Below are 14,848 nucleotides of genomic sequence, written 5' to 3' on the forward strand. Positions count from 1 at the left end.
TTAAGCCATCCAATTTGTTATAGTAACTCTCGGGAACCATCAGGCATAGTGAATACTAAAGTCATTTGATTTGTTGATGAAATAGCTGCTTTATAAAAAAAAATACACACACACACACACACACACACACACACACACACACACTAGTGGCCTGGTGCACGAAATTCGTGCATGGCGGGGGAGGGGGGGGAGGTTGTCCCTCAGCCCGGCCTGCACCCTATCCAATCTGGGACCCCTCAGGGGATAACTGGCAGTCAGATATCCCTCTCATAATCCAGAAATGATGATTCCTAGCCACTTGCCTGCCTGCCTGATTGCCCTTAACTGCTTCTGCCCGCCAGCCTGATTGTCCCTAACTGTTCCCCTGCTTGTCTTGATTGGCCCTAACCACCTCTGCCTTGGCCCTGCATCTGCATCCGGGACCCAGGATTCCCTCCACCAGCCAACCACAGGCACCCAGGATCCAGGCTTCCCTCCCTTTAGTCAGCCATAAATGCCCAGGCTGGCTACAGACGCAGTGGATGATAGGCAGGTAGCTTCGCCTGGGCTGCAGCCGCAAGTGCAGGCGTCCGGAACCACGGGTTGGGCAGATTCTCCGTATCCCAAACCACAGCCAGCCACAGGTACTGGTACCCAGGGCTATGGGGTGGGTGGCTCCTCCATCTACCGGGCTGTAGCCAGCCACAGGTGCTGGTGCCTGGACCAAAGGTGGGTGGTTTCTCTGTCTTCTCTGGGATGCAGTGTGGACAACTTCAGCTGGCTGTGGCCTGGGATCATGGGGCAGGTGGGTTCTTCATCTCCTGGTGGCACCCAGCCTCAGGCGCTGGAGCCAGGTTTCTCTGTCTCTCCGAGGACCTGGGGCAATCAGACGTGAGGCTTCTGCTGCTGGCTGCAGCCTGGGATCATGGGGCAGGCAGCTTCTTTGTCTCCCTGGCTGCAGCCAGCCTCAGGCACTGGCACCTGACTTCTCCAACTCTCACAGGCCTGGAGCAGCTGAGGAGCAGGGCTGCTGCAATCTTTTTTAGGTTAATTTGCATACTCACTCTGATTGGCTGTTGGGCATAGTGGAGTGACGGTAATTTGCATGTTTGCTTTTTATTAGTGTAGATAATTTTACATGTTTAAAATGATATATATATGAAATACTATGAGGTAAATATAGTTAACAGATCTGAGGTTAGAATCTTCTATTCTTTTGCCTCTCTTAAGCTTGTTTCTTTATCCATAACATGAGAAAGATTCATGAAACATATAAAAGCCTGTTTGTACAGAATTTGACATTAATAACATTCTTTTCTTTCCTGGGTGCATTGGTATAATCTTGAAGAAATTTGGTCTTGTATTGTTCTTTTCTTTTTTAAATAAACAATACCACTTTAATTTATCTACTTTTCTTTTATTTCTTAAACTAGAGGCCCGTTGAAGATTCATGCAAGAATAGGTCTTCCTTCCCCTAGGTTTGCTCCCAACCACCCGGGAACCTGCAAATCCCCACTCCCAGGTCACCTGGGAGCTGCCAAGTCCCTGCTCCTTGGTCACCCGCGAGTTGCCAAGTCCTTGCTCCTAGCTGGAGCACCACTCCTGCAGCTCCCTCCCGTGCCCCCACAGCAAGCGTCCTGCTCTGCCCAGCTGCTCCACTCCTGTGTATGCAAATTAATCTGCCATCTTTGTTAATTTGAATACTCACTCCTGGTTGGCTGTGGGTGTGGCAGAGATATGGTCAATTTATTATTATTATTTTTTTTTTTTAGGTCCTCTTTAACCTCTTTATATATATATATATATATATTATTGATTTTTTTTTTTTTTACAGAGAGGAAGGAGAGAGATAGAGAGCTAGAAACGTCGATGAGAGAGAAACATCGACCAGCTGTCTCTTGCACACCGCCTACATGTACATGCCTTTGACTGGAATCGAACCTGGGACCCTTCAGTCTGCAGACCGACGCTCTACCACTGAGCTAAACCAGCTTCGGCAATTTATATGTTTGCCTATTATTAGGTGAGATATGTTTTTATTGATTTCAGAGAGGAAGGATGAGAGAGAGATAAACATCAATGATGAGAGAGAATCATTGATTGGCTGCCTCCTGTACATCCCCCATTGGATATTGCATCCAAAACCCAGGCATGTGCCCTGACCTGGAATTGAACTGTGACCTCCTGGTTCATAGGTCAATGCTCAACCACTGAGCCACTGCTTTAAGAAGAAGAAATAGAGAGAGAAGAACATAAGTATAGAGCAAAAAATGGCAACAAATAATTACCTATCAATAGTAACCTTAAAAGTAAATGGATAAATAGTCCAATCAAAAGGAATAGGGTAGCTGAATGGATAAGAAAACATCACCCATATAAATGCTGTCTATAAGAGACCCAACTCAGAACCAAAGATTCACACAGAATAAATGTGAAGGAATGGAAAAAATATTCCACACAAATGGAAATGAAAGAAAGCTGGGGTAGTAATTCTCATATCTGACAAAACAGACTTAAACACAAAGGCCTTAACTTCTCCGCCAGAACCACCATCTTTGAGTAATTCACCAAAACACAAAGAGAAAGAGTAGAGGCACTGGCTATAGTTTTCTGGACTTTTTAGAAAATATGGAATTGTTTTTTTGGCCACATACATGAGAATCTACAAGAAAGGTGATATGTGGTCATCAAGAGAATGGGAACAGTTAAAAAAGGAATGCCCCACAAATGTTACCATGGCAAAACTGTTAGAATCTACAGTGTTACCCAGCATGCAGTGGGCACTGCTGTGAATAAACAGGTTAACGACAAGATTCTTGCCAAGAGAATCAAAGTAGGTATTGAACATGTTAAGTACTCTAAGAGCCAAGATAGCTTCCTGAAATGTGTGAAGGAAAATGATCAGAAAAAGAAGGAAGCCAAAAAGAAAGGTACCTGGGTTCAAATGAAGCACCAGCCTACTCCATCCAGAGAAGCACTCTTTGTGAGAACCAATGGAAAGGAGCCTGAGCTGCAGGAACTCATTCCCTATGAATTCATGGTGTATGTGTAAAAAAGAAAGACCTCCATATTGATAAAAACGTTTCTCTTAATTGAGTAGAGGTGTGACATCCCTTCCTCCAAAAATATAAAGAACACTTTGTATCATTTAAGAAAACAAAATGCAAAGACCATAAAAGAGACAAAGATGTTCACTATCGATACATAATACTAAAGGAATGCAAATTAAAACTACAATGAGGTATCACCTCACACCTGTCAAAGTAGCTACTGACAAACAAATGCTGGTGAGGATGTGGAGAAAAGGAAACCATCCTGGAATACAGACTGGTGCAACTACTATGGAAAACAGTATGGAGTTTCCTCAAAATGGAACTGCCTTTTGATCCAGCAATCCCAATTCTGGGTATATATCTTAAGAATCACGTAACACCAATTAGAAAGAATATATGCACCCCTATGTTCATAGCAGCGTTATTTACAATAGCCAAGATCTGGATACAGCCCAAGTGCTCATCAGTAGATGAATAGACAAAAAAAAAGGTATGGTATACTTATTCAATGGAATATACTCAGCTGTTAAAAGAAAAGAAAAGAAAAAAAAAGAATGATCTCTTATACTTTGTGACAGCATGGATGGACCTGGAGATTATTATGCTAAGCAAAATAAGCCAGTCAGAGAAAGACATACCATATGATTTTATTATGTAGAATCTAATGAACAAAATAAACTGATGAACAAAGGCATGGATACATGGAACAGACTATCAAAAGGGAGGATTGGATAAAGGTAGGTGTAGAGATTAGCTAAAGAACATATATGGCCCTAGCTGGTTTGGCTCAGTGGACAGAGCATCGGCCTTCAGACTGAAGGGTCCCAGGTTCAATTCCGGCCAAGGGCACATGCCCAGGTGGCAGGCTATTCCCTATTAAACTGCTTTGGCACCTTTACAAAAATCAGTTGACCATTTATCTATGGGTCTATTTCTACACTCTATTCTCCAGCAATTTATATGTCTATTTTTTTCCATCAATACCACACTGTCTTGATTACCACATCTTTATATTAAATCTTAAAAATAGGGAGTATAAGACCTCCAACTTTGTTCTTTTTGTAAATTTGGCTATATTAGGTTATTTATATTTTCTTATACATTTTAGAATCATTTGCTACAAAAAATAAGAAAAAAGTTTGCTGCAGTTTCTACTGAATCTTGTATAGTTTCCTAGTGTTGCCAAAACAAAGTACCACTAATTCAGTGCCTTAAAAAAACTGAAATTGCCCTAGCTGGTTTGGCTCAGAGCCTGTGGACTGAAGGGTTCTGGGTTTGATTCCACTCAAGGGCACATGCCCAGGTTGCTGACTCAATCCCCAGTAGGGGACGTGCAGGAGGCAGCCAATCAATGATTCTTTCTCATTTATGTTTCTTAACTCTCTCCTTTCCTCTCTAAAATCAATAAAAATATATATTTTAAAAACAACAACCAAAATAACTGAAATTTACTGTCTCACAATTCTGGAGGCTAGAAGTCCAAAATTATGTTATATATAGGGCCTCTCTCTCTCTCTCTCTCTCTCTCTCTCTCTCTCTCTCTCTCTCTCTCGAAGTCTCTAGAGGAGGACCCTTCCTTGCTTCTTTGTTAGCTTGTAGGGTTGTTGGCAATCCTTTGGCTTATAGATACATCACTCCAATCAAGGCCTCCATCTTCACATGGCCTTCTTCCCTGTGTGTCTTTGTTTATCAGTGTCCAAGTTTTCTTAATAAGGACTCAAGACATTGAATTAGGGCTCATCCTAACTCAGTAACCCATAATACTGCATCATCACTAAGAACTATTAAGAACACATAGGAAAAAAAAAACTTAAATAATGGTCCTTCCTCAAAGAACTTAAAATTGGGTTGAGAAGACAAGGTTAGCACATAAGAAGCTATAAGTGAAAAATGAAGAACAAAATTAATTAGTGTGGCTCAAACAATAAATGTAAATTGTGCACAAAAAAGAAAAAGCACGCTCTAGTTAGAAGTCCCAAGGACTTCATGGTGGCCATAGAACAGAAACTAAAGATTGATATAATCTCTTGGTAGTAAAACACACAGGAAAGAGACAAGAGGCTACAAGTCAAATGGCAGGAACAAAGGTTACAGAAACAGGAATTAACCGACACAAAAAAGCAGGTAGGGAGATAATAGTAAGCAAAACAAGAAGTTTGGAACAAAGTTTGGATCAGGAGATAATGGGAGACAAAGGTAGCTGGAATTCTGATTTAATGCAGTGAGTGATGTAGCCACTCTGAAAGTAAGGTTTAAGGGAAACTGACTCAAAAAAAAAAAAAAAAAAAAAAAAAAAAAAAAAAAAAAGCCATGGGCATGAGTCCACAGGAGCTAAGCAGGGTTGTTGTTGCTGTTGCTATTGAGGACCAGGGCATTGTGGACATCACTCATTCATAGGGTCACCAGGAGTCATAGTTGACTTAACAGCATGTAACAATTATGAACTCCAGGGAGAGTATATACTACTTAACACTATTTAACATTTCCCTCCAAGAAAGGAGGTTTTCCTTTTTGTCCTCCTGAACACCTATTAATAATTCTTAGGACAGTGCCTCTGTTATACACCACTTTTAGAAATGTTACTCTAAGGAGACAGCAAGGCCCATGAGTAGAGTCCATTATTAGGTTGTTAGAGGGGGGAAAAATTCAGCAAAGAATATAGTAAAGAAGGTAGGAGACAAGTCTGGAGAGTTCATTATTATAGAAGCAAGAAGGGAGATAATCTCCAAGAAGCTAAAGCTAATCAACAGGACCAAGAGAAATTAAATAGATGGAAAAGAAAAATAATTTTTGGATTTGACTAGGAAGTGAATGGCTTCAGAAAAGGGAGGAAACAAGACTGGGATGGGGATGAAATAATAAGTTAAAACATTTAAAGATCATTAAAAATTGGAGTTTAGCAGAGAAAGTAAAAAAGAAATTGGTTCATTGGCAGAAGGAAGTAAATATGGGGGAATAAATTTTTTTTTAGAACAAGATGCCTGTACATGTTTGAAGGTAAAAGTAAAAACCTACTAAACTGACCATTACAGTCCAGTAGATAGAAGAAATGGAATCCAGAGTATAAATTACTAGAAAAGACTTATCTCTCCTTCCAGATTGGAGAGAAGAACTTATCTAACCATTTCGAGTCCAAAGATCTATTTAAATACTGCAAAGCCTGGCTAGCATGGCTCAGTGATTGAGTGGAGTCTACCTCTGAACCAGGAGGTCATGGTAAGATTTCAAGTCAGGGCACATGCCCAGGTTGTGGCTGGATCCCCAGTGCGGAGTGTGCAGGAGGCAGCTGATCAATGACTCTCATCATTGATGTTTCTATTGTATGTCTCTCTCCCTCTCCCTTCCTCTGTGAAATCAATAAAAATATATTAAATAAATATTTCAAAATTTCATAGATTTCTGCCTATTCCACCGAAGAGAATTTTATCTTTAGAGCTTAGTGTGTAGTATGTGTATAAATTTGCTGATCTCTTGCTCCTCTCAGAGGATGTCTATTGTGGTGAAGAGGAGGAGATTACAGAAAAGCACTTACCTAGGGGCCTCAATCTTTATGAAGGTAGAAGCTGGTGACAATAAAGAAGTTGGGAGCTCATGGAGATTTTAATTGATAACAATTTACTCTAAGTGATTCTGATATACAAAATAAAATCATGTGATTATAATAGGAATACACACACACACACACACAAAACCAATGTGAAGATTACCAAAGAAGCATACAGAAAGAAAAGCATCTATAATACTTATCCCACCCAGAAATTTTCACAACTCTGCCACACCAACAGAAGTTGCATAAGTCATAAATTAATATATAGTTCCAAATATGCTAGTGAGAACAAAGACGGTTTCGTATCAAGTCCAGCTTTAAACTTTTTAAATTTAAACTTTGTATGACTTTCCATTTGCATAAAACACCAACCACAGTAGCTACTTGAACATACAAAATTTCATTTTTATATCCTTTCAAAAACAACGAAAACAATGAGATTCTGTTACATAGAAAAAATTTTAAATTCTACCATTTAGATTAACTTTATTAATAATTCAAATTAAGTACATAACTTTGGATTAATTATGTCCAAGTCACAAATGTGGTGCAGAGTCTATTTATATAGCTTCAGAGTCTATTTATCATAACATTTTTATCACAAAAAGGGCGGTAATATTGATTCTTTAACTACTTAATACATTGCCCTATAGAAATTTTTAAAAAGTCACACTGCTTAAAAAAATATATGGTGGCTACCATAAGTAGAGTTAGAGAAGGCTCCGTTCTTTAAATACATTAATTAATATTGATCAGTGTCCATGGGAATAAGGCTAAGGCAACAACACCCACACCAAAATCTGGCAGTCCCCAGATTTGTGTATCTGTGAACGGAAGGCGGCCACATAGGCCAGATGATTACTACTGCCAGCTCAGCAGCTGAGCTTGGCGAAAAGGCGGCATCCACACACAGGCCACGCTTGAGAACCAGAGTTTAACAGTCTCCTCTGGCAGGGACTGGAGAATGTGGCAGGGATTACACCAATAAAAGTCCGACAGAAGCAGGATTGTTGGCGGTAAAGGGGAGCGTCCTTCCAGGGGCTGCAATCCTGTGGGAGGCGGGAGGCAGCCGCTAACGGGCTAACACCCCCCACCCCGGAGCTGAAGCTATGGGGGCAGAGCGGAGCGCACTGGTCCGTCCTTACCTTGTCATCCTCGCATCTCTTCCCCAGGCCCTCCCTGGCCTGCAGCCGGCTGCTGAGGCGGCCGTAGTCGGCCTCCTTCTGGTCAATCTGCTTCTTGTGCGAGTCCACCAACAGCAGGAGGTCTGAATTGCGCTTCTCCAGGCGCCCGCGGGCCACTTCGGTGCGCTGGACCTGGCCCTGCAGCTCGGCCACCTCCTCCTGGAGCAGGACGTGGCGCGAGGAGATGCTCCAGTAGTTGAAGGCGAGGATCGCGATCACCACCAGCAGCAGCACCAGCACGAAGGAGGGCAGGCGGCCGGCCCGCCGGTTGGCCCCGAAGCCCACCATGGGGACGAACCGGGCTGCGCCTCGGGGGCCTCGCCGCCGACACCTGCCGCCGGCAGAGAGAGGCTCAGGCCACGGCAGCGGAGTTGCCTAGGGGACGCGGCCCCGGGGCCGGGAGCGGGAGTGGGCGGTCCAGCGCGCCCGCCCGCCCGCCCGCCCGCGAGCCAGAGAAGGGGGCGGGGCCGCAGTCCCTCCCCGCCCCCTCTCCTCAAATCCCGCCGGGACAGCGTTCTGGAGGCTTTGAACACGAACCCTCGCCCGCAGGAGAGGAACCTACGGAACCCAGCGGCCCGCACCTCGGGCCCCCACACCTCAGCCTAGGGGGCGGGGCGAGGAGCCGGAAGGGGGTGGGCTTGACTCTGCCCTGCCCACCGGCTGTGTCGGTCGCCTAGGGGTCCAATTTCCTAGTTTCCGCCGACGACGCCCCCACTTCTCGCGAGAAAGTGGGCTTCTCTCGCCCCTATGCGGTCTTATCTCGCGAGGGTTATGTCTGTGGGAAGATCGTTGGTATTCGTTTCGGCGGTTCGCGTTAGCTCTTGGACCTGAATCGGAGTGTCCCTTCAGCTTTTACCTGCTCAGTTCCCTTCCCCCAGGGTCTCGGTGGTGCCCCTCCGCGGAGTTTTGGTCTTTGAGGACATCTTGGGGCTGCGACTGCTGTGCAGGAAAGAGAGGAGGAGAGAAGGGGCTACGAGGAAAGGTTTTGAACTTGCTTCAGTGGAAGGAGCTTATCTCCTTTGTGTTAACGATATGGAGAGAACACAAAACAAAAAGGCAATGAAATAGCAGTACCCCAAACATAAAGAAAAGCAAGAAACACTGAGCTTTATGAGCGAAAGGGATGGAGCCAGCCTGGTTTCCAAGGTTACTGCTTTCACCAACGGAAAGAACTTCAGAATGTGTGGGCTTCTGTTCTTAAACTGCTGCGTTTACATTGTTCTGAGCTTCCAAATAGAGAATCCAGAAGCTGCCCTCAATGGATGGTAACTAATGGTGTTACTGGCAGCCAACACATTCTAAATGAGAAATAATAGCTCTTACAGAATGTTTTTGCATGCCTAGTTTCATATTGCTCTCTCAACAGCACAGTTTTACAGATGAGGATCCCAAGACACAGAAATGTTCCAGGAAACTTTCTCAAAGTCCCACGTCTTGTTTAAGATAGAGTTAAATGCAGATGAGGGGTCTCTAACATTCCTCTTTGCGTTATACCAAGCTAATTGTCGCTATATGATCAGCATTAATTATGTTGATGCAGAGAAAGCCTGCACCTCTTTTGTCTGCATATTTCCTTTGCCCTTGCATAAAATTTTAAAAAGCTAGTGGCTCTATTCCTGTTTAAGGAGATGGAGTTGCCTTATTTTTCAAACCTTAGGTTAAAGAATTTCCAGAAATTAAGAACCTCCATAACTCAAGCACTTTGATATTTTCATTCAAGTCAGAGTGGTATGATTTTGTAGCAAGACATCATCTTTGAGTAATTATTGTATGCTTCCTGTCCATTTCAAAAATAAAGGTAAGTAGAGACACAGACTCATTGAACAGACCTTCAAACCTCAGAGGGAAGACAGACAGAGGGGCAGTGGGGCAAGGGTGGTGGTAGTGGTGGTGGTGGTGGTGGTAAGAAATCAACCAAAGAACTTAAATGCATACTAGTGACCTGATGCATGAAATCAGTGCACATTAAAAGGGGTTTAGAGGAAATATTTTAATATTCCTATTTGCCCTTTCTCCATAATAGAAGTGTCCGGCCAGCTTCACCCGCATTGGGTGATACCAAGACCTGACCAGCCCCACCCCAGGCAGGGGAGGCAGCCTCACATCCCAGCACCAGGGTGGGGAGTACAATCTCAGGTCCCCCGGCCCTGGCCGGAGCCATGCAGCCTCATCCAGTCCTGCTATGTCTCAGGACCCATCAATACACCTCCTAGTCACATTTGGTCGTTACGGATGAAAATAAAGTCATGCGCTTAAGCTTGCACATTCATTTTCAATGCCTGATTTGTCTACGTTCTCTAAAATGCAAAATGCGATTTTTTTTGATGATAGCCATTCTCACAAGTGTGAGATGGTACTTCATTGTTATTTTGATTTGCATCTCTCAGATGATTAGTGGACTATATCCCAAGAAGCCAAAAACACCAATCAGAAAGGATACATACACCCCTATGTTCCTAGCAGCACAATTTACATGGCTAATATTTGGAAACAGCCTAAGTGCCCATCAGCAGATGAGTGGATTAAAAAACTGTGGTACATCTGGAATATTATGCTGGCTGTAAAAAAAAAAAAAAAAAAAAAAAAAAAAGGAACGTTTACCATTTGCAACAGCATGGATGGTACTGGAGAGCATTATGCTAAGTGAAATTATCCAGTCGGAGAAAGATAAATATCACATGATCTCACTCATATGTGGGATATAATGATCAACATAATTTGATGAACAAGAATAGATCCAAAGACAAATGGTAGGGGAGAGGGAGGTTAGAGAGCAACCAAAGGACTTGTATGCATGCATATTAGCATAACCAATGGACACAGACACTGGGGCTTTGGGGGCTTGCCTGGGATGGGAATGGCTGGGGTGGGGGGATCAATTGGGAGAAATGGAGACATATGTAAAACTTTAGACAATAAAAATAAAATTATTTTTTTTTAAAGTATCACATAAGTCTCTCCCCCCCCCCCCCGCCCCCCATTGACCTCTCCATGGCTGCTCCACCCAGCACAGGCCCTCACCCCCCTACTGTCTGTGTCCATTGGTTATGCTCAGTGATACCAACAGCAATCAAGGCTCAACTTCAACAAGACTGTTCACACAGCCCACAAAGGGGTGCACCAAGACTGTCCACCTTAGGTGATTGTGGCGCCTGAGCCACACTCAAGGAGACTTAGCACCTATCCAATACATAGAAACAAACACAGGGAAGCATCCAAAATGCAGAGACAAAGAAACATGTCACAAAGGAAAGAAATGGAATAAAGGAAGCTACTGGATATAGAGTTCAAAACCACAGTTATAAAGGGGTGAGGGAAGAGATTGGACAAAGATCTTATATGCATGCATGCAATACCTAAGGACGTGGACAGTGGGATGGTGAGGGCATGGGGTGGGGTGGGAACCCAGTGGAGGGGAGCTATGGGGGGGCGGGGGGAAAGAGGGACATCTGTAAAAATCTGAACAATAAAGATTAAAAAAATACGTATTGTTTAAAAAAATAAATAAATGTGGCCCAATTTAATGTTGGGGTAATTTATTTGGGGGCTGGTTTCAAATGATCATCCTGTAATTTTCCAAAACTTTATTTCATTTACTTTACTTCTCTGGTTCAGTGTACCTATTTCTGCTCCTGCTAGGCTGGTGTCACAACAAATCCACCTGAGGCTCAGGCAGAAAACACAATGAGCAGAGCTAGTCACATCACGCATTATACAGTGCCCTTTCAATAGATCCTCATGTATTCATTGTCTGGTCTTTAAGTAGAAGCTAAAAGCTTTTTTATTTTATTTTTTTTAGGCTACATAGTTTTTCACTAAATCTGTTAGTTTCAGCATGTTATTTGTATTCTTTTTAGTAATCCCCTGATATATATCAGGTAAACATGATAATGGATTGAATGCACTTCACTGCTCCTGTTCAGGTACTATGTTTGGATTTGTCAGTATCTTGGAGAAGAAAAACATAACATCCCAAGACAGAACAGAAACCAATGTTTGCAAAACACCACATTTTTCACCAGGGTAGTATAGTAACTTTGAAACACTAATATCTTTTGGCATTTGGGCATTGTTAGGATTATTTAAAATCCATATTAAGAATTATTGGAATTTAAAGGAAAACCTATTAATTTCTGTAACCAAATAACTTATTTGAAATGATACATGACTGGATCATTTTATAGCACACTGTGCTATTTCATGCCTTCTATTTTCTTCCCTTGAATGCACTCCTTTCTCATTTTATAAATCCTTTATGATCCTATTTGAATGTCTCTTTCTGAATTGTTTCTTTTTTGTGTCTCTATTATAACTAACTAACATGTCTGATATTATGCTTATTAGACATGTATTATAGCTATTATTTACATGTTTATTGTCCTATTAATGTGTGAGATCCTTAGACTTTGTCCCATTTATCCTTCTATCATCTAGTGTTTTGGCTGGTATATATTATGTCTGATGAATAAATAAAAATGATTTATCCCCCCTTTATGTGGTTAGCTCATCCTTACTCTACCACATATTAGGAAAACCCTAAAAGTCTGAATTTTCCCATTTCTTTTAGAAATTGAAATAATTTAATAGTTTATCTTCATGATTGTGAAAGAAATGCCTGCTCAGAACATCAGAGAATTGGAAAGGAAAACAAAACATGAAAATTGCCCATAATTCCATTCATACAGGTATAACTATTGGTAACATTTTAGTATAGATCTTTCCAGACTTTTTCTATCTATATTCACACACATATACAATATAAACAAAAATGGATATATCATAACATACTATTGCCTGATCTGCTTTTTCACTTAATATCTTGTAGGTATCTTTCCATGCAAATGAAGTGTAGCACTACATATCCTCTTTTGGTAAATACATACAAAGATGTACTTTATTTAACCAATCCCTTTAGATGGACATAAAGCATATTAGGTAGAATCTTATTGTTATACTAGAGGCCCAGTGCATGAAATTCATGCACGGGGTGGGGGTGGGGGGTGTCCCTCAGCCCAGCCTGCACCCTTTCCAATCTGGGACCCTCTCCAATCCAGGACTACTGGCTCCCAATTGCTCGCCTGCTTGCCTTCCTGATTGACCCTAACCACTTCTGCCTGCCAGCCTGATTGATGTCTAACTGCTCCCCTGCCATCCTGTTTGCCCCCAACTTCCCTCCCTTGCTGGCCTGGCCACCCCTAACTGCCCTCCCTTGCAGGCCTGGTCCCTCCCAACTGCCCTCCCTTGCTTGCCTGTCTACCCCCAACTGCCCTCCCTTGCAGGCCTGGTGCCTCCCAACTGCCCTCCCCTGCTGGCCATCTTGTGGTGGCCATCTTGTGTCCACATGGGGGCAGGATCTTTGACCACATGGGGCCGCTATCTTGATCTTGTGTGTTGGAGTGATGGTCAATTTGCATATTACTCTTTTATTAGATAGGATAGAGGCCTGGTGAATGGGTGGGGCCAGCTGGTTTGCCCTGAAGGATGTCCCAGGTCAGGGTGAGGGTTCCTTTGGGGCATGGGACGACCTAGGCGAGGGGCCTGTGGTGGTTTGCAGGCCGGCCATGGCCCCAGTCGACCCAAGCAGAGGCCTTGGTAACTGGGGTTTATTTTTTATCTTCTACAATTGAAACTTTGTAGCCTGGAGCAGAGCCTTCTGCTTGCTCTGTGGAGGCAGGGGATTTATTTATCTCCTATAATTGAAACTTTGTAGTCTTAAGCGGAGGCCTGGACAGGCCAGGGTGTGCGGAAAGTTTGACTTCTTCCATCTTGACTTCTTCCATCGCCTGGGAAACCCAAGCCTCCCTCCTGCTTTCTCTTTGGCTGCAGCCATCTTGGTTGAGTTAATTTGCATACTTTCTCTGATTGGCTGGTGGGTGTGGCTTGTGGGCACGGCTTGCGGTGCAGCAGAGTGATGGTTAATTTGCATATTACTCTTTTATTAGATAGAATGGAACAAAGACACCCAACCCCACAAGACACTTTAAAAATATAAGTAAGACTCATTCAATTGTCTCAAGAAAAAGAATGATGTATTATAAGGATGTACAAAGGTTGAAACTGGAACCAGAAGTCAATCTTTCAAGAACCAAGGTCTAACAACCAGTTATTACTTCTGATGACTCTGTCTCTCTTCTTTCTCTGTGTCTCCCTGATACTCCCTTCTTTCTCAGAGTGTTTGCTTCCTCTTAACTTCCACTTGAACAAAGCTTTGGGGTGGCTCACTGATTCTCAATATATGACAGTTTCTGTTGCTGCTTTTCAGTTTGTAGGAGTTCAAATATATTCATCCCACACTTGGATGCTCTTGTACACTCCATTTGGGTCCCCTGGTATAAAGAGTAGAGAATAAGTGGCAGGTAATGAGGATAAAGAGATAAATTATGGAGAGGTTCAAAAAGGTCTGGATTTTTACACAGTAGCAATAGGAAGCCACCAACAGTTTTTAAGAAAGAGTGACATAATCAGATTCATGATTCAGAAAGACTTTTCAAGGCAGTAAGTGTGATTGTGCCTACAAGACTACAGATGACAGGAAGGCCAGTTAGGAGACTGTTGCAATAATTCAGCCAAGGAAATGGTTTTTAATTTTGGCAACTGGATCCATTCACTGAAATAGGAAACCCTGGAGAACTTATCAGAAGTTTCTTCCTAATTGAACTTTTAGTCTTTTCTATAACTGCAGAAGATATTCCAGTTGCAGAAAAAAATTGAACACCACTTGAAGATCTTTATCTGACAACCTCAGCTCTTTCTGGTCTCTTAACTCTATGTAAGAGCTGCATAGGAATGTAATTGTCTTGAGTCTTAAGCCGGGTTTTATCCTCTATCATGATAAAATAACTTTTCTGACTGAATATCATGCCATGCCTATGCCTCCTAAGAGTTATACATTTTCCAATTTAAAGTGCATAATTAGTGATTTTTAGTATATTTACAGAGTTCTGCAACCATCACTACTATAACTCCAGATCATTATCATGATCTGAAAAAAGAAACCCACAAGCAGTCACTCCCCATTCTCCCTACTTTCTAGGCCTACCTTCTTTCTCTATGGATTTTCCTACTCTGGACATTTCATAGACATG

General features: G+C 42.6%; 1 protein-coding gene and 1 pseudogene across 4 annotated transcripts in view; one reads left to right on the forward strand and one right to left on the reverse strand.

Moving 5' to 3' along the window:
• GOLM2 (golgi membrane protein 2) overlaps positions 1–8,450 on the reverse strand; it is an 84,922-nt gene extending 76,472 nt beyond the window's left edge. Inside the window, exon 1 of one of the 3 annotated variants that reach the window (XM_084903602.1) lies at positions 7,725–8,450. In XM_084903602.1, the coding sequence (XP_084759728.1) occupies positions 7,725–8,051 (327 nt within the window). In that variant the 5' untranslated portion in view covers positions 8,052–8,450. The remainder of the gene's footprint in view (positions 1–7,724) is intronic. The other 2 variants (XM_084903604.1, XM_084903603.1) reach the window with 2 other exon arrangements.
• On the forward strand, positions 494–3,031 carry LOC311611952 (large ribosomal subunit protein eL21-like; annotated as a pseudogene). The gene is made up of 2 exons: positions 494–623; positions 2,540–3,031. The product of its transcript is annotated as a large ribosomal subunit protein eL21-like (transcript).
• Positions 8,451–14,848: the final 6,398 nt, after the last annotated feature.

This window comes from Pipistrellus hanaki, assembly GCF_964339955.1.
Source record: "Pipistrellus hanaki genome assembly, chromosome: 1".
NCBI lineage: Eukaryota > Metazoa > Chordata > Mammalia > Chiroptera > Vespertilionidae > Pipistrellus > Pipistrellus hanaki.